This window comes from Myxine glutinosa, chromosome 7 (assembly GCF_964187855.1).
Source record: "Myxine glutinosa chromosome 7, kmMyxGlut1.1, whole genome shotgun sequence".
Lineage (NCBI taxonomy): Eukaryota > Metazoa > Chordata > Myxini > Myxiniformes > Myxinidae > Myxine > Myxine glutinosa.
Genome location: NC_136267.1, coordinates 4075249 through 4094154, shown reverse-complemented (window position 1 = coordinate 4094154; position 18906 = coordinate 4075249). Strand labels below are relative to the sequence as shown.

Genomic DNA, 18906 nt, shown 5'->3' with positions numbered 1-18906 from the left:
CTAATCTACCAAAATTTTGAACGAAATTATATTTGTTAACATAGTGAACCTGACTAAATAAAAGACAATTTCTGTGCTGTTGATAGTAAATGCAATTATTGGAATGGCATCTTTAAAACACTGCAATGGTGTGTTTGTACAATGACATGAGTGTTTCCACTTTTAGAGTTTGTAAACGAGTTTGAGTTTGTAAGTATGTGTAGACACGGATTTTTTATTTTTTGCTCTGAAACTTGTTGATTATATCGAGTATAGCCACATCTGTTAAGTAGAGCATTTCATAAAGTAGTTGAAGATCTTTATTGTTGGTGAATATAGTGTGTGTATAACCAATTTGTATTATCACATGTTTTGTTTATTCCCGTGTATCTACTACAGCTGATGTGACGATTCGCAAACCACGCCGCCCTCACTCAAGCAATGATGTTGTCTTCTCTGCTCTGCCGCTCATCACTGACCCAGGACCACTCGATCCACAACCAGACCTTTCGGATCACTCTGAGAGCACCGACAAAGCAAAACAGAATGAGCCATACCAGGAAGGTGGGGATGATGAAGATAGTTTTATCATGCTCGTAGCAGGTGGAAATGGTGGCAAAATCGACTTTGATCCAATATCTTATAAATTCCCAGAATCGGAGGTGGTTCTAGAAGTCGAGAGCAGGGACCTCAGCGAAGAGGTGTTTGAAGTGTCGTCTTCAAAAGTGACAGGAACGAAGACGCGGATGACACCAGGTTCTCTGCAATCAAAGGGAGAGTCTGCAGAAATTATGACATCTGCTGGGATAGCGAAAGCAAACCCAGAGATTGAAGTGTGTTTGACTTATAAAGAGAAGATTAGCGTTTCAAAAACGTCGACGAAGTCAGGGATCACACCTGTGATGGTAGCTGTAATTTCGCCAAAGCTTAAACCTGAATCGACATTGTCTGAAAACTCAATCATCCAAGAAGTTTGTCCTCAAAGTTCCTCAGTAGTTATCGGAAGTAACAAGAGCGGTGTCTGTGATGATGCAGATGTTAATAAAGAAACAATTGTTGTGCCATCACCACTGGGTAGTTGTGCAAGACGCAAGAATCTTTCCCCACAATCGACTGTTTTTGCCAAATCTTCTACATCTATATCTCATCTCAATATACAACAAGAAAGCACAAATGTTGGAGATCTTGAAGGGGAAGCTGGTCCACCCCGGCCTCCATTGCCGGTCGCTTTTTCTCCTTCATTGCCTCAACAGTGTGAAGTGTCATCCTCAGGTACAAAAGGAGACCCTGAAAACATTGAGGAACCACCATCCTCGATGTCCTCGTGGAGGAATGCTGCACCTGACAGTCAAACGGTGGCCTCCTCAGGATGGCAAAGTGGTGACATGACCAATCGGTTTGTAACTACATTGGGAACTCGACCTTTACAAAGTTTCAACAGTCAGCCATTCTACAGTGTCAACAAAACACAGAATTCAATCCACGAGGTTGGCTCGGTTCAAATACCACTCGGTCGCCTTGAGGACTCGAAGAGAATCGCTCGGTCCCTGCCTGTTTCTCGGACAGAAGTTCCGCCAGTTCAAGACCCCTATATGCCTCGTGCTCGGCAGTCTCGTTCAGCTTTCCCAACTGGAAAAGAAGTTTATTTTGAAAATGGACGCGTTCATTACCGTCAAACTTCACGTTCCGGTAATGAGCCATTTTTAGCCCCACGGCGCGAAGCATCATTTCATGGTGTGGGGACGAACCCAACCTTTCCGGTGAGGTGGGGGCAACCTCTCTGGTTACCAGATGTTTGTGGTCACGAGCCTGATTCATTTAGACATGTGCGAGCATTTTCCATTCGTGATGGCTTTTTATTTGTGGAACCCGCTGGGACTATGCCCCTCCAAGCACCACCTCTTTCGTTTCGCCGTGAGCGCTCCTTTGCCGGTCGTGAATGCCACCATAACTATTATCCTCTCTATCCAGATTCCATCGCTGCCCTTCGTAACACACCACCACGCTATACCGATTTTTCCACCCAGTCATGTGACTATCCGCCTCCAATGCCGACGCATCTTCGCAGTCGCTCCGACCCGGGTCGCTTCGGTTTGGTACCAACGGAGCCCGGAGTTTGGCGCGTTGATGAAGACCCAGAAATTCGTGCTTCTGTTCCTTTACGACCTCCTGACCTTCACAATGCAGCACGTATGAAACAAGCCTGGCCACCACCGCATTATTACCCTGAGGCCTTGCCTTTTGTTGCGAGCCATCACCGACCACCATCCGAAGTCATGTTTTTTCATGGTGATCACTCTTCAAACCGGCAACGCAGGATCAATACAGCCTTCTCAGTCCACAATATTGGCACAGCGTCGTCGTCTGTACACCGGCGATGCCCGTCACAACCAGTCCATCAGCTAAAACAGGATCTGGCGCACTGTGATCTGCACCCCTCCTCAATAAGGAGCCCCTTGCTGACTTCGATGCGTCGTCGTCCACCTTTGTCGGATGTTTTTGGCATCTACCCGAAACCAGGCACATTTTTCCCCCCTGAGCTCTCACTGTCCAGGCAAGAAGCCAAAGTACAGGTGGACTTATGACCCATGATATGTAACATGTATCTCTGCCTCTCCAATCTGCACTCGGGCATTTCTATAAAGGTCACCAGAGCTACCATTTTGTTGCCTCGGTGATATTCACCTAATTTTGTTAACCTGTTGTTGCTATTTTAAAATCCGTTATCCTTTTTTAAATGCGGTTTCCTAACTTTATTTGCTTTGAATTTGGGAAAGGTTGGCTTGACGAGGAAGGTTTCCGCACAGTCCTCTCTACCATCTTACCTTCAATGCCTTTTATTATACGGCCCATTGAGATATTCCGGCAGGTAACCAAAATAATCACGCAGGACTCGACGAAGAAATGAAAATGGTCGTTGCTAGCGGAACGAGAGCTGAGGTTGTTCACCGTTTTTATTTGCAGTTCAGATCCATCTTCGTGGATTTTGGGGGTGAAGAAGTTTTTTTTTGTTTGTTTTTCTCTGAAAGGAGGAGTTAAGTTTGTGAATTGTGGTTAAAACGTGGTGTTTGCTTCAGTGTCGCACATTTGACCCGGACATTGAAACGCTCTGTGTGAATCAGTTATTTTTTCGAGGAACCGGTTTTTACGATTCATTGTGATCGTTGTAGTGAAATATCACGCTCGGAAGTTGAAATTGCGTCTTCGAAAAAGGAAAACAAACCTGTTTAAATAGATATTTTAGTTTTGTAATGTTATTCTTTCCCCCACAAGCCATTTTTGGACTTTGGAAAGGCGGAATCAAACTACGAGCGTAACGTTTGCCCAGGAAGTGCTTCGGTAGCGCCCCAATGTCCCGTAAAGAGTTTGATACTTTTGTTCCGCGGCAAAGCATTGCTTGGTTTCCTTTCCTTACCCCGACACACTTGGCCGAGCAAAATCCTAGAGGATAACTTTGTCCAGGTTTATGGTGTTGAACTTCACATGGAGAGAAAGCTTGGATTGAAATATTTTGTTCTAAATTGGACTTTATGGTTAAAAAAAAATATTGATTTGAGTGGTTTAGGAATCTTTTTTTTGTTTTTGTTTTTAATCGTGAATGACTAAAGAGAAACTAAACTCGTATTTGAAAGATTGAGAATGACTGCATGCGGTCGTGATGAAACCTTTCGCTTTGCATCAATGCGCAACGAAAGGTGACGTCACTCGATCAACGGGATGTTTTTGACATCTACCAAAATCGTCGGATTTGTAAGCTATTTCCGTGGAGGCAGCCGTGTCTTAAATTTGGAGGTCACGGATTGGCTGACAAATATTACATGGTTTTCTTAGCCAATCGGGGACCCACAAAGGAAAGGCTTGGCTGCCCCCACATAAATAAAGTGGGAAAATTTGATTGTTAATGTTTTTCATCGAGGATGTAATATAAGTGATCAGGTTTAGTAATTCCCAGTTTTTGAGACGTGAACTCCAAACGTTGTGAACCTAACATTGTGAACCATTTAAATGGATCAGTATTTTGGTTTGGGAATAGGAGGACCCAGCGGCTGCTGGATCTGCTGTTGACCAATTCATTTTTGGATGTGCAGCGAAAGCCACGGAACCCCTTTGGAGCACCCCAGGAACCACGGGCAGCATATAGGCTTTCCATGCTAACTCTTCCCTCCCACCTGGTGGGATTGGAGCAGGACTCCAGGTTGAGCAGGACTCGGTCAGAATGGCGTGATTCCTGAACTCTGCGTTCACATCAACGTGGAGTTTGGGAAACTGATGACAGAACCAAAGTGTTTTGTACTTTATGGGATATTCGAGCTCCGTTGATACACGACACAAGTTATTCCATGTCACATGACATGAAGGACTTCTTTACCTCCTTTTTGGTTTCTTCAGCACTAGTTTTGCTCTCGGTAGCAGATTGGCGGAAAAACCACAAACCCAACTTGAGTTTGTTTGCTGTTTGCGGATATGTAAAGGACGAAGTCACCACCAGTCTTTCACCACCACCAGGATTAATACTTTTTTCAGCCAGCTTTTTTTTTCTTCTTTCATTTGAAAACACTCAATTGTGATTGGTGCCGTTACGTGCCTGTTTACGTTGCAGGTAAAAGGAATGATTTTTACTGTGACTTTGATGGAGATGAATGTTTCCGAGTGACTTTGTGCCGTAATCCAGCCTTTTTGTTTCCCTTCACAAGTGACCGTTAAGAAACGCTTTTGTATCGTGAAACAAGCATAGGGAACAGTTTGTTTATGTTTTTATTTCAAATGATGTAACTATGAATTTTTGTGGATTTTGACGGTGGATTGATGTAAATGTCTCTAAAGTGTCATGTCGAGCACACTCGGCGCATTTTCTTTTTACCGAAGAGAGCGTGCGGGTCCATAGCACGAGAAGGAAGGGCCTCGGCCAGAACGTGAGGCCAGAACCTGAGGCCAGAACGTGAGGCCAGAACGTGAGGCCAGAACCTGGGCCAGAACGTGAGGCCAGAAAGTGAGGCCAAGGTGTGAGGCCAGAGCGTGAGGCCAGAACGTGAGGCCAGAACCTGAGGCCAGAACGTGAGGCCAGAACGTGAGGCCAGAAAGTGAGACCAAGGTGTAAGGCCAGAACGTGAGGCCAGAGCGTGAGGCCAGAACGTGAGGCCGAGCTATTTTATTCCCTTGTGTTTCACATTTTGCCACAGAATGTATTGCAACGTGTCGTCCATCCTGTCCTACCCTGGTGTGTTAGGCCTTTATCTCGAGTTTCTCGTCTTGCCGACACCTTTGCCTTTGCCATCGCGTAGGCCGGTAGTGCAGCAGGTGTGCCATCTTCACAGCCTTGCCAAATCTGTTAACTTTGAGCGCCTTTTCACTCGGATCCGACGTCGCTCCAGGTTCATCAGACGTACCATGCCGCTTTAGCCAACGCTAAGCCCGGATAGACAAATGGCTGTGATACCCCACAAGGATATCGATGACTTGTTGGGACTTTTGTATTTGTGTTTTAGAGAGAGCGAGAGAAAGGATAAAAAGACTTTAAAACGTAGCACTTCCATTAAAATAGCCATACAGCAGGGAGATAGCGAGTAGGCCTCAAACGATCATTGATTGTTTATCTCTGAGCTCGGACTAGTCTTTAATGCTCATTGTGACATGGTACAGTCCAGTGTGGTTTCTAAACTCGAGGCTGGAATTCTTGTCTGGTTTATTTTTTGTTTTGATACCTCTTTCTGGCTGTGGTTTAGAGTATGACAGCTCAGCAGTCCGCATCTCCCGATGGTATTCCTCCTTGATGCCATGGATCCATCGGAAAGCTGCATTCCTCCTTTCGATCCCATTTGTAAACCCTCCGAACATTTGTCTCATCTTAATTTGTTAGAATGTCAAGATTGCTGCTCGTTTCAATTTCCTTTCTACAGTCGCACATGTTAGTTCTATAGGTTTAGTAAAACCTGCGATCCTTGACCAATGTGAGTGAAATATATTTCCAACCCCAAAAGAAACACAGGAGGAACCTCTGGTTGCTCAGTCTCCTCTCCTCCTGTGCCTCTGCTTCCTGTCCGTCTGTGTTTATACACACAATGTCCATGATGCTTTTGGTGCGTTTCTCACCACACACACACACCTTTGACCCCCTAAGCCTCATGATGACAGTTGAGCAAACCTGAATATGAAATCTTTGTTTATGGGGGATTGTAGAAAACTTTTTTTATACTTGGATAGTGAGGGAGCCTGCTTCGTATAATTTATATTTTGTGGATCCTTAAGTTTTTGGCTTCTTGCTACAAGCAAACGCTCTGTTTGGTAACATCATAACTGTGTCCATTTGCAATAAATCAGTTCAACGCATCTATGGTATGTGTCTGCGTGTCTGTGCGGAGAGTTTGATGAAGATAGCAATGATGTACCGTTACACACATGACAGGAAATCGTGCAGAATACAAATCCATTTGTACAAAGTTGAACATTAATGGACACTTTAATAAGTCTTCATTTGTACAAAGTTGGACATTAAAGGACACTTTTTGCAGAGTACATAAAGGAAGAATTTGGGAATACTTATAAAAGCTTCAGATTTAAAGCAAAGTTTGAATGAAACAAACATGTAACTTTCCTTTAATGTAAATTATCATAGGTTTTCATCCTTATCATGGTAGCTCCGGAGGATCTTTGCTTGGATCATTCCCAGTCAACATGCTTGAACAGGTACATGGCAGGGAGGATCACGAAGAACTGAGAAACACGAGGAAAACGTGACATGTTAAGATCCATTCCGACATGGTTAAAGTCACAGGATATTTTGAACTCGGACTTCACCAAACTAGTCTGGTTTCAAATCCTGGCCCAGCTATGAAATGTCATCCTGGTGTTTCATGGGCAGGGTGATTTATAAATGTGGGCCGTTGCTTGGATGGACGTTAAAGATCCCATGGTGTCCATCGCGAAGGGTATTCCGAACCATCGCCAGCACCATGAACAAATCCCTGCCCTAACCAGCAGAAGACACCGCGTCAGCAGGACAGCCGCACCCGCAGCCACATGCTGCAAACTAACGACGAAGATGCTCAAACTAGCAATTAGTCCAATAATCGATGAGGCCTTGCATATAAACGATCGGAATTTGTTTGGAGGCCGAGAGGATGGGAAAGACATTGAAATGTGGTTGCTCTAGCAGCAGCAAGGACATCATGTTTGTAGTACCTGATGTTTCACACGTGGTATTAAAAAGTTGTTTTTTTACACATGAACGTAACCGCACACAAAATATGATGTGTTGTAAAAATGTGGAAATGGTGTGAAGCTCTAGTTCGGTACTAACTGTGAAGCAGAGGATGGCGAAGCCGAACCAGCCGATGATCCGGGTGTATACATTGATGGCTCCCTCAATATACTTGTAGCATCCCTAGGGGGTAGAACGGAAACCGTTATGTCACCAATGATTGAGGAAGACCACTCATTTTTGCATCGTGAAGGGATGCCGAAGCAGATTCTAGGCAATATATATTTATATATTTCTACACAAGATCGAGGCTCGTGCAAGAGCTAACACTAATCACAAAAAAAAAAAAACTCATGTAAAACATGATAAAGGGAGCGGGAGACAAGATGGGGATAGAGAGGGAAGCACACAAGTACAACATTTGAGAGCAGGGAGATCTGTGGGAGGGAGAGGACTTGGGGGGGGGGGGTGGAGAATGACACAGACACAGGGGACACAGACAGGGCTGGGGGGCTAGGCCAGAGAGGAGTCGGTAGAAGCCAGAAAGACCACCAACCTGCCTGCGGTGAGTGAGCAAAAGGCCCTCGGAGTTAGCTTCATCGCGGGAGATTCCAATAATTCTGAAAACTTTGGTTTCAACATCGTGAAGCCGAGCGAGGGAGGTGTGAGGCAGGAGCACCTGCCTAGAGGGGAGAACAGTATTCTATTGAGCTGCGGATGAAAGCCTTGTATGTGGTGAGGAGCTCAGGTGTGCAAAGGAAGGACTTCGCACGACGGAGGATGCCCAGTCGGCGACTGGCTTTGGAGGCCAGCTTGGAAATGTGGTTTTCCCAGGAAAGATCATGGCAGATAGTGAGACCCAAAAGCTTGAGTGACAGAACTTCTTGGAGACGATTGTTCAGAAAGTGGATGGGAGGGTTTTCCAGTCGGTCTTTTCGGAGAGACATAGTAAGAGTGTGGGATTTGTCAGGATTGAAAGGCATGTTCCATTTGTTTGCCCAGTCTGTGATTTTGTCCAGGTCTGCAGAGAGTGATGAGGCTGCAGACTGCTGATCTGAGGGATGAGGTATGGAGCGGCAGAGAGTGGAGTCATCAGCAAAGAGACAGAGAGGATTTTCGAGGGAGTCGGAGAGATCATTGATGAAGACCAGAAAAAGCATGGCCCAGAACACTGCCTTGGGGAACTCCAACCTGAACAGGAAGGGAAGATGAGAGAAATCCATTTAGGGTCACACGTTGACGACGACCAGAGAGGAAGTCCGCAAAAGCCATGAGTGGAGATTTCCATGGATACCACAGGAGGAGAGTTTGATGAGTAGAGCGGGGTGCCAGACCGTATCGAAGGCACGTGATATGTCAAGGGAGACAGCTCTTATTCCCTGTTTGGCATTGAGGACCTCCATCCATTGTTGAAACAGCAAAGCAGCATGTCCAGAGTAGAATGACCTGGGCTGAATCGAAATTGATGATCCGAGATCAAACCATTGGAGAAAAGGATTTGATGTCAGAAGCGTTGATGGATTCCATGACCTTGCTGATTATTGGGAGCAGGCTGATTGGTCTGTAGTTGCAAGGATCTGTTTTTGCACATTTATTGTGTAAAGCGGTAATTGGGCACAGTCCTGGACGGGTCGCCACTCCGACGCAGCACGAATGATTGCAAGGAGCCAAATATTAGATCATTGATAGGATCAACTCTTTTTAAATAAAAAACTTTTAAAATAAATACACCGCTTTTTTAAATATGCACAACTCCTTTTAAATACATACAACTTTTAATAATAAAAAACCTTTTTAAATAGATCTCTTTTTAAATAATTACAACTATTTTTTCAATCAATAGATCCCACATCTCCCGGTCCCACATCCCCTGCTCTCAAATGTTGTGTTTGTGTGCTTCCCCTCCTCTCCCCTTGTTATATGTTTTATGTGTTTGTTTGATTTTTGTGTGATTAATGTTAGCTCTTTCACGAGCCTCGACCTTCTATACAAAAAAACAACCAAAAAAAAACATACAACTCTTTTAAATACATACAACTCTTATGAAATAAATGTACCTCGTTTTATATAAATACAAAGGTTTTAAAATAAATACAACTCATTTAAAACAAATACAACTCGTTTTAAATAAATACAACTCTTTCAAAATAAATACAGCTCTTTTTAAATAAATACAACTCTTTTAAAATAAATACAACTCTTTTAAATAAAAACAGCTCTTTTTAAATAAATACAACATTTAAAATAAATACAACTCTTTTTAAATAAATACAACTTTTTAAATAAATACAGCTCTTTTAAAATAAATACAACTCTTTTTAAATAAATACAACTCTTTTAAATAAAAACAGCTCTTTTTAAATAAATACAACTTTAAAAAAATAAATACAACTCTTTTTAAATAAATACAACTCTTTTTAAATAAACACAGCTATTTTAAAATAAATACAGCTCTTTTTAAATAAATACAACTCTTTTTAAATATATCCAACCCTTTTTAAATCAATACACCTCTGTTTAAATAAATACAGCTCTTTTTAAATAAATACTGCTCTTTTTAAATAAATACACCTGTTTTTAAATAAACACAACTCTTTTTAAATAAACACAGCTATTTTTAAATAAATACATCGCTTTTGAAATAAATACAATCTTATTGAATGAATACAATTCTTTTTAAATATATCCAACCATTTTAAAATAAATAGAAGCATTTTAAAATAAATACAACTCTTTTTATATAAATACAACTGTTTTTTAAATAAATATAACTCTTTTTAAATGAATACAACTCTTTTAAAATAAATACAGCCATTTTTTAAATAAGTACAACAGTTTTTAAATAAATACAACTCTTTTTAAATAAATACAACTCTTTTTAAATAAATACAATTCTTTTTAAATATATCCAACCATTTTAAAATAAATAGAGGCATTTTAAAATAAATACAACTCATTTTATTTCAATACAACTGCTTTTTAAATAAATATAACTCTTTTAAAATAAATACAACACTTTTTAAATGAATACAACTCTTTTAAAATAAATCCTCCATTTTTAAAATAAGTACAACTGTTTTTAAATAAATACTACTTTTTAAATAAATACAACTTTCTAAATAAATACAACTGTTTTTAAATAAATACAACTCTTTCTAAATAAATACAACTCTTTTTAAATAAATACAACTCTTTTAAGATATATACAACTCTTTTAAAATAAATACAACCATTTTTTAAATAAGTACAACTGTTTTTAAATAAATACTACCCTTTTAAAATAAATACAACTTTCTAAATAAATACAACTGTTTTTAAATAAATACAACTCTTTCTAAATAAATACAGCTCTTTTTAAATAAATACAACTTTCTAAATAAATCCAACCCTTTTAAAATAAATATAACTCTTTTTAAATAAATACAACTCTTTTTAAATAAATACAACTAGTTTTAAACAAATACAGCTCTTTTTAAATAAAGACAAGTCGTTTTAAATAAATTCAACTCTTTTAAAATAAATACAACTCTTTTTAAATGAATACAACTCTTTTAAAATAAATACAGCCATTTTTTAAATAAGTACAACTGTTTTTAAATAAATACTACTTTTTAAATAAATACAACTTTCTAAATAAATACAACTCTTTTTAAATAAACACAGCTCTTTTTAAATAAATACAGCTCTTTTTAAATAAACACAACTCGTTTTAAATAAATACAACTCGTTTTAAATAAATACAGCTCTTTTTAAATAAATACAACTCATTTTAAATAAATACAACCCGTTTTAAATAAATACTACCCTTTTAAAATAAATACAACTTTCCAAATAAATACATCTGTTTTTAAATAAATACAACTCTTTATAAATAAATACAGCTCTTTTTAAATAAATACAACTCTTTCTAAATAAATCCAACCGTTTTGAAATAAATATAACTCTTTTTAAATAAATACAACTCTTTTTAAATAAATACAACTCGTTTTAAATAAATACAGCTCTTTTTAAATAAATACAACTCTTTTTAAATAAATACAAGTTATTTTAAATAAATACAACTTTAAAAAAATTAATACAACTCTTTTTAAATAAATACAACTCGTTTTAAATAAATACAGCTCTTTTTAAATAAATACAACTCTTTTTAAATAAATACAACTCATTTTAAATAAATACAACTTTAAAAAAATTAATACAACTGTTTTTAAATAAATACAACTCGTTTTAAATAAATACAACTAGTTTTAAATAAATGCAACTGTTTTTAAATAAATACAACTCGTTTTAAATAAATACAGCTCTTTTTAAATAAATACAACTCGTTTTAAATAAATACAACTCGTTTTAAATGAATACAACTGGTTTTAAATAAATACAACTCGTTTTAAATAAATACAACTCGTTTTAAATAAATGCAACTGTTTTTAACTAACGACAACTCGTTTTAAATAAATACAGCTCTTTAAATAAATACAACTCATTTTAAATAAATACAACTCGTTTTAAATAAATACAACTTTTTAAAAATAACTACAACTCGTTTTAAATAAATACAGCTCTTTTTAAATAAATACAACTCGTTTTAAATAAATACAACTGGTTTTAAATAAATACAACTCGTTTTAAATAAATGCAACTGTTTTTAAATAACTACAACTCGTTTTAAATAAACACAGCTCTTTTTAAATAAATACAACTCGTTTTAAATAAATACAACTCGTTTTAAATAAATACAACTTTAAAAAAATTAATACAACTCTTTTTAAATAAATACAACTGTTTTGACACAAATACAACTCGTTTTAAATAAATAAAACTTTAAAAAAATAAATACAACTCTTTTTAAATAAATACAACTCGTTTTAAATAAATACAACTCGTTTTAAATAAATACAACTCGTTTTAAATAAATGCAACTCGTTTTAAATAAATACAACTCGTTTTAAATAAATACAACTCGTTTTAAATAAATACAGCTCTTTTTAAATAAATACAGCTCTTTTTAAATAAATACAACTCATTTTCAATTAATAAAACTTGTTTTAAATAAATACAACTCTTTTTAAATAAATACAACTCGTTTTAAATAAATACAACTTTTTAAAAAATAAATACAACTTTTTAAAAAGAAATACAACTCTTTTTAAATAAATACAACTCTTTTTAAATAAACACAGCTATTTTTAAATAAATACAGCTCTTTTTAAATAAATACAACTCTTTAAAAATATCCAACCCTTTTAAAATCAATACACCTCTTTTTAAATAAATACAGCTCTTTTTAAATAAATACTGCTCTTTTTAAATAAATACACCTGTTTTTAAATAAACACAACTCTTTTTAAATAAACACAGCTATTTTTAAATAAATACATCTCTTTTTAAATAAATACAATCTTTTTGAATGAATACAATTCTTTTTAAATATATCCAACCATTTAAAAATAAATAGAAGCATTTTAAAATAAATACAACTCTTTTTATATAAATACAACTGTTTTTTAAATAAATATAACTCTTTTTAAATGAATACAACTCTTTTAAAATAAATACAGCCATTTTTTTAATAAGTACAACTGTTTTAAAATAAATACAATTCTTTTTAAATATATCCAACCATTTAAAAATAAATAGAAGCATTTTAAAATAAATACAACTCATTTTATTTAAATGCAACTGCTTTTTAAATAAATATAACTTTTAAAATAAATACAACACTTTTTAAATGAATAAAACTTTTAAAATAAATCCATTTTTTAAATAAGTACAACTGTTTTTAAATATTTACTACTTTTTAAATAAATACAACTTTCTAAATAAATACAACTGTTTTTAAATAAATACAACTTTTGAAATAAATACAACTGTTTTTAAATGAATACAACTCTTTCTAAATAAATACAGCTCTTTTAAAATAAATATAACTCTTTTTAAATAAATACTACCCTTTTTAAATAAATACAACTTTCAAAATAAATACAACTGTTTTTAAATAAATACAACTCTTTCTAAATAAATCCAACCCTTTTAAAATAAATATAACTCTTTTTAAATAAATACAACTCTTTTTAAATAAATACAACTAGTTTTAAACAAATACAGCTCTTTTTAAATAAAGACAAGTCATTTTAAATAAATTCAACTCTTTTAAAATAAATACAACTCTTTTTAAATGAATACAACTCTTTTAAAATAAATACAGCCATTTTTTAAATAAGTACAACTGTTTTTAAATAAATACTACTTTTTAAATAAATACAACTTTCTAAATAAATACAACTCTTTTTAAATAAACACAGCTCTTTTTAAATAAATACAGCTCTTTTTAAATAAACACAACTCGTTTTAAATAAATACAACTCGTTTTAAATAAATACAGCTCTTTTTAAATAAATACAACTCATTTTAAATAAATACAACCCGTTTTAAATAAATACTACCCTTTTTAAATAAATACAACTTTCCAAATAAATACAACTGTTTTTAAATAAATACAACTCTTTTTAAATAAATACAACTCTTTCTAAATAAATCCAACCCTTTTAAAATAAATACAACTCTTTTTAAATAAATACAACTATTTTTAAATAAATACAACTCGTTTTAAATAAATACAGCTCTTTTTAAATAAATACAACTCTTTTTAAATAAATACAAGTCATTTTAAATAAATACAACTTTAAAAAAATTAATACAACTCTTTTTAAATAAATACAACTCGTTTTAAATAAATACAACTCTTTTTAAATAAATACAACTCATTTTAAATAAATACAACTTAAAAAAAATTAAAACAACTGTTTTTAAATAAATACAACTCGTTTTAAATAAATACAACTCGTTTTAAATAAATGCAGCTGTTTTTAAATAACTACAACTCGTTTTAAATAAATACAGCTCTTTTTAAATAAATACAACTCGTTTTAAATAAATACAACTCGTTTTAAATAAATACAACTCGTTTTAAATAAATGCAACTGTTTTTAAATAAATACAACTCTTTTTAAATAAACACAGCTATTTTTAAATAAATACAGCTCTTTTTAAATAAATACAACTTTTTAAATATATCCAACCCTTTTTAAATCAATACACCTCTTTTTAAATAAATACAGCTCTTTTTAAATAAATACTGCTCTTTTTAAATAAATACACCTGTTTTTAAATAAACACAACTCTTTTTAAATAAACACAGCTATTTTTAAATAAATACACCTCTTTTTAAATAAATACAATCTTTTTGAATGAATACAATTCTTTTTAAATATATCCAACCATTTTAAAATAAATAGAAGAATTTTAAAATAAATTCAACTCTTTTTATATAAATACAACTGTTTTTTAAATAAATATAACTCTTTTTAAATGAATACATCTCTTTTAAAATAAATACAGCCATTTTAAAAATAAGTACAACTGTTTTTAAATAAATTCAACTCGTTTTAAATAAATACAGCTCTTTTTAAATAAATACAACTCGTTTTAAATAAATACAACTGGTTTTAAATAAATACAACTCGTTTTAAATAAATGCAACTGTTTTTAAATAACTACAACTCGTTTTAAATAAATACAGCTCTTTTTAAATAAATACAACTCGTTTTAAATAAATACAACTCGTTTTAAATAAATGCAACTGTTTTTAAATAACGACAACTCATTTTAAATAAATACAGCTCTTTTAAATAAATACAACTCGTTTTAAATAAATACAACTCGTTTTAAATAAATACAACTCGTTTTAAATAAATACAACTTTTTAAAAATAACTACAACTCGTTTTAATTAAATACAGCTCTTTTTAAATAAATACAACTCATTTTAAATAAATACAACTGGTTTTAAATAAATACAACTCGTTTTAAATAAATGCAACTGTTTTTAAATAACGACAACTCGTTTTAAATAAATACAGCTCTTTTAAATAAATACAACTAGTTTTAAATAAATACAACTCGTTTTAAATAAATACAACTTTTTAAAATAACTACAACTCGTTTTAATTAAATACAGCTCTTTTTAAATAAATACAACTCGTTTTAAATAAATACAACTGGTTTTAAATAAATACAACTCGTTTTAAATAAATGCAACTGTTTTTAAATCACTACAACTCGTTTTAAATAAACACAGCTCTTTTTAAATAAATACAACTCGTTTTAAATAAATACAACTCGTTTTAAATAAATACAACTTTTTAAAAATAAATACAACTCTTTTTAAATAAATACAACTGTTTTGAAATAAATACAACTCGTTTTAAATAAATACAACTTTTTAAAAATAAATACAACTCTTTTTAAATAAATACAACTCGTTTTAAATAAATACAACTCGTTTTAAATAAATACAGCTCTTTTTAAATAAATACAGCTCTTTTTAAATAAATACAACTCGTTTTAAATAAATACAACTCATTTTCAATGAATAAAACTCGTTTTAAATAAATACAACTCGTTTTAAATAAATACAGCTCTTTTTATATAAATACAGTCTCTCCGCTCCTGCCTGGCATGGCTCTGCGGTACTCCGCCGCAAGGCTCCTTCTGCTCAATACCCGCTCCACCCCATCATGCATCTCTGCCATCAAATCTAATGGACTCCGACGACCCAGGTACATTCACCGTGGCTCCGGTCGTAAGTTTGTATATGTACAATCAGGTCACTCCATCCCCGTCCTCTGGTCGGCTCAGCGCACTCCCACTCATCGTCCCAGCGCACCTCGTCACGGCAACGCACAAAATCGCACCTCCTGCCTGCGAACCTTGGCGAAATCACCTGAATTCATCCCTGCTGTTCAAAACAACATCAAGCTCACCCTGTTCAACACCCGGTCCCTCAACAACAAATGCCTCATCCTGAACGAATACATCCTGGATAACAAACTGGACTTTCTCTATCTCACCGAAACCTGGCAACAACCTCTGGACTACTACACACTCAACCTCACCACACCCAATGGATATTCCTACATCAATAAACCACGCTCGGAGGGCCGAGGTGGTGGAATTGCCGTTATCCACCGTCAAGACATCAGGACCAGCCTCATCCCCATCGCCTCATCCTCATCCTTTGAACACCTGGCTTTTAAACTCTCTGGTCGCACGCAGTCAGTCATGGCTGTCGTCTACCGCCCTCCCAAACCACACCCATTATTCCTGTCTGACTTCTACTTTCTGACCCAGCTATGTTCCCTCTCCCCCTCAATCCTCCTCCTTGGTGATTTCAATATCCACATGGACTCCACTGACTCCACAATAACCACTGACTTCACTGATTTACTCACCTGCTTTAACCTCACTCAACATGTCAACTTTCCTATGCATATCCGTGGTCACATTTTGGACCTTGTCTGCTCCACTGGATTAATTTTGCACCATCTCTCTGGCTCCGACCTCACCCTCTCTGACCACTTAGCCATCACTATGACCATCAACATCCCCACCCCAACACCAAGACATTATCGCACTATCAACTTCCGTAAGCTAAACGCTCTTTCACCTACCTCATTCTCATCCACCCTCTCTGAAAAAATGTCCATTTCTCCCTTCATTGACCTCCACACCCCTTCCGACCTCACTGACTTTTACAACCACACTCTCTCCTCCTGCCTTGACCAGCTTGCGCCTGTAAAAACCAAAACAGTTTCTTTCACCCATTCTGCTCCCTGGTTTACCCCTGAACTCCGCCTGATGAAAACTCGTGCTCGCCAACTTGAAAGACTCCGCAATAAAACAGGTCTCACAGTTCACTCCCAAGCCTACAAGGACCACCTACAACACTACAAAGATGCCCTCTCCCACGCCCGCTCCGCCTACTACTCTCAAATTATCCACTCTGGCTCCGGAAACCCAAAAGCACTCTTCTCGACAATAAACAAACTCCTCCGCCCCCTGGACACCACCACCCAGTCATTCACAGTAGACAACTGCATCTCCTTCCTTTCTTTCTTCCAACGCAAAATTGACAACATCTACAACAGCTTGACCACCGCCGCACCCGCTCCCCCTCCAACCACCTGCCCCCCCCTTATCCTGCCTTCCCCTGTCTCAATTCTCCCCGGTCTCCCCGACTGACCTCTCTGAACTCCTCATAGGAATGAAAACTGCCACCTGCACTCTTGACCCCATCCCCTCCAGCTTTGTCAAGGCCTCCCTCCCTGCTCTCTCTCCACTTATCATTGCAACAATAAACTCCTCCCTGTCTACAGGCATCGTCCCACCATCCCTCAAAATTGCTGCTGTTACCCCCATTCTGAAAAAACCTGGACTCAACCCTGACACCCTAAATAACGTCAGACCCATCTCCAACCTACCCTTTCTGTCAAAAGTTTTGGAACGCGCTGTAGCCGCTCAACTCAAACATCACCTCTCTGCCAATAACCTGTATGAAACATTCCAATCCGGCTTCCGCTCCAACCACAGTACTGAAACTGCTCTCCTCAAAATCACCAACGACCTTCTCCTCTCCTCTGACGCTGGCAACCTCAACATTCTCGTCCTCCTCGACCTCAGCGCTGCCTTTGACACCATCGATCACACCATCCTCCTCACCCGACTTGAATCCACCTTTAACGTTACCGGCACTGCCCTCTCTTGGATTAAATCATACCTCTCTGACAGACGCCAGTTCATCTCCATCAATAACTGCAAATCCCCCACTGCTCCCCTCCCCCAAGGTGTCCCCCAAGGTTCAGTTCTTGGCCCCCTCCTCTTCATCCTTTACCTGTCCCCCCTCGGTTACTTAATCCGCCGTCATGGTCTCCAATTCCACTGCTTCGCCGATGACATCCAGCTTTTCATCTCCACCAAGTCCGTCTCCACCGACACCCACTCTATCCTGACAAACTGCATCTCTGAAATAAAATCCTGGCTTCAAATCAACTTCCTCAAACTTAACTGTGATAAATCTGAAATAATCATCATTGGCCCAAAAACGCTCACAAAATCCACCCATAACTTTGCCCTCAACATCGACGGTATCCCAGTATCCACCTCCCCTCTCATCCGGAATCTTGGCGTCATCTTTGACCAAACCCTCTCCTTCGACAAATACACTAAACAGATCACAAAGACAGCCTTCTTTCACCTGAAAAATATCGCCCGTCTCCGCTCATCCCTCTCCTCAACGGCTGCAGAAACCCTCATCCACGCCTTCATCACCTCCCGTCTGGACTACTGCAATAGCCTCCTCTATGGTTCACCCTCAACAATCACCAATAAACTCCAATACATTCAGAACTCCGCTGCCCGTCTACTCACCCATTCCCGGACCCGTGACCACATCACCCCCGTCCTTTACAAGCTTCACTGGCTCCCCATCCCCCAGAGAATCCAGTACAAAATCCTCCTCTTGACCTACAAAGCCCTCCATAACCTGGCCCCATCCTACCTGGCTGACCTCCTCTCCAGACACACTCCCACCCGCAACCTCCGCTCTGCTGGTACCAACCTCCTGACCCCCCCCCCATCTGGACCAAATTCAGATCCTGGGGGGACAGGGCCTTCTCCATCGCTGCTCCCACCCTCTGGAACTCACTACCTCACACCATCAGAGACTCCTCCTCACTCACCACATTCAAAACATCACTAAAGACCCACCTGTTCAGCACTGCATTCAACATTCAACCCACAGCATTTAACCCCTGACTATCCCTTCTCCTTCTCCCTCCTTTTGCTTTAAATATTTCCCTATTGATTCTTGTCTTTTTGCAATTGTTGTTTTCA

At 36.8% G+C, this 18906-nt stretch overlaps 2 protein-coding genes across 4 annotated transcripts in view; one reads left to right on the top strand and one right to left on the bottom strand.

Moving 5' to 3' along the window:
- LOC137430936 (uncharacterized) overlaps positions 1 to 6306 on the top strand; it is a 194215-nt gene extending 187909 nt beyond the window's left edge. The window contains exon 22 of the mRNA XM_078781254.1: positions 379 to 6306. Within this exon, the coding sequence (XP_078637380.1) occupies positions 379 to 2564 (2186 nt within the window). The 3' untranslated portion in view covers positions 2565 to 6306. The remainder of the gene's footprint in view (positions 1 to 378) is intronic.
- Positions 6307 to 6417: 111 nt separating this feature from the next.
- The window catches only part of UPK1A (uroplakin 1A), a 137919-nt gene continuing 125430 nt past the window's right edge, over positions 6418 to 18906 (bottom strand). For all 3 annotated transcript variants that reach the window (XM_078781263.1, XM_068121713.2, XM_078781262.1), the window contains exons 7-8: positions 7277 to 7360; positions 6418 to 6690 (exon numbers count right to left, since the gene is read on the bottom strand). In XM_078781263.1, coding sequence (XP_078637389.1) covers positions 6637 to 6690; positions 7277 to 7360 — 138 coding nt within the window. In that variant the 3' untranslated portion in view covers positions 6418 to 6636. The remainder of the gene's footprint in view (positions 6691 to 7276; positions 7361 to 18906) is intronic.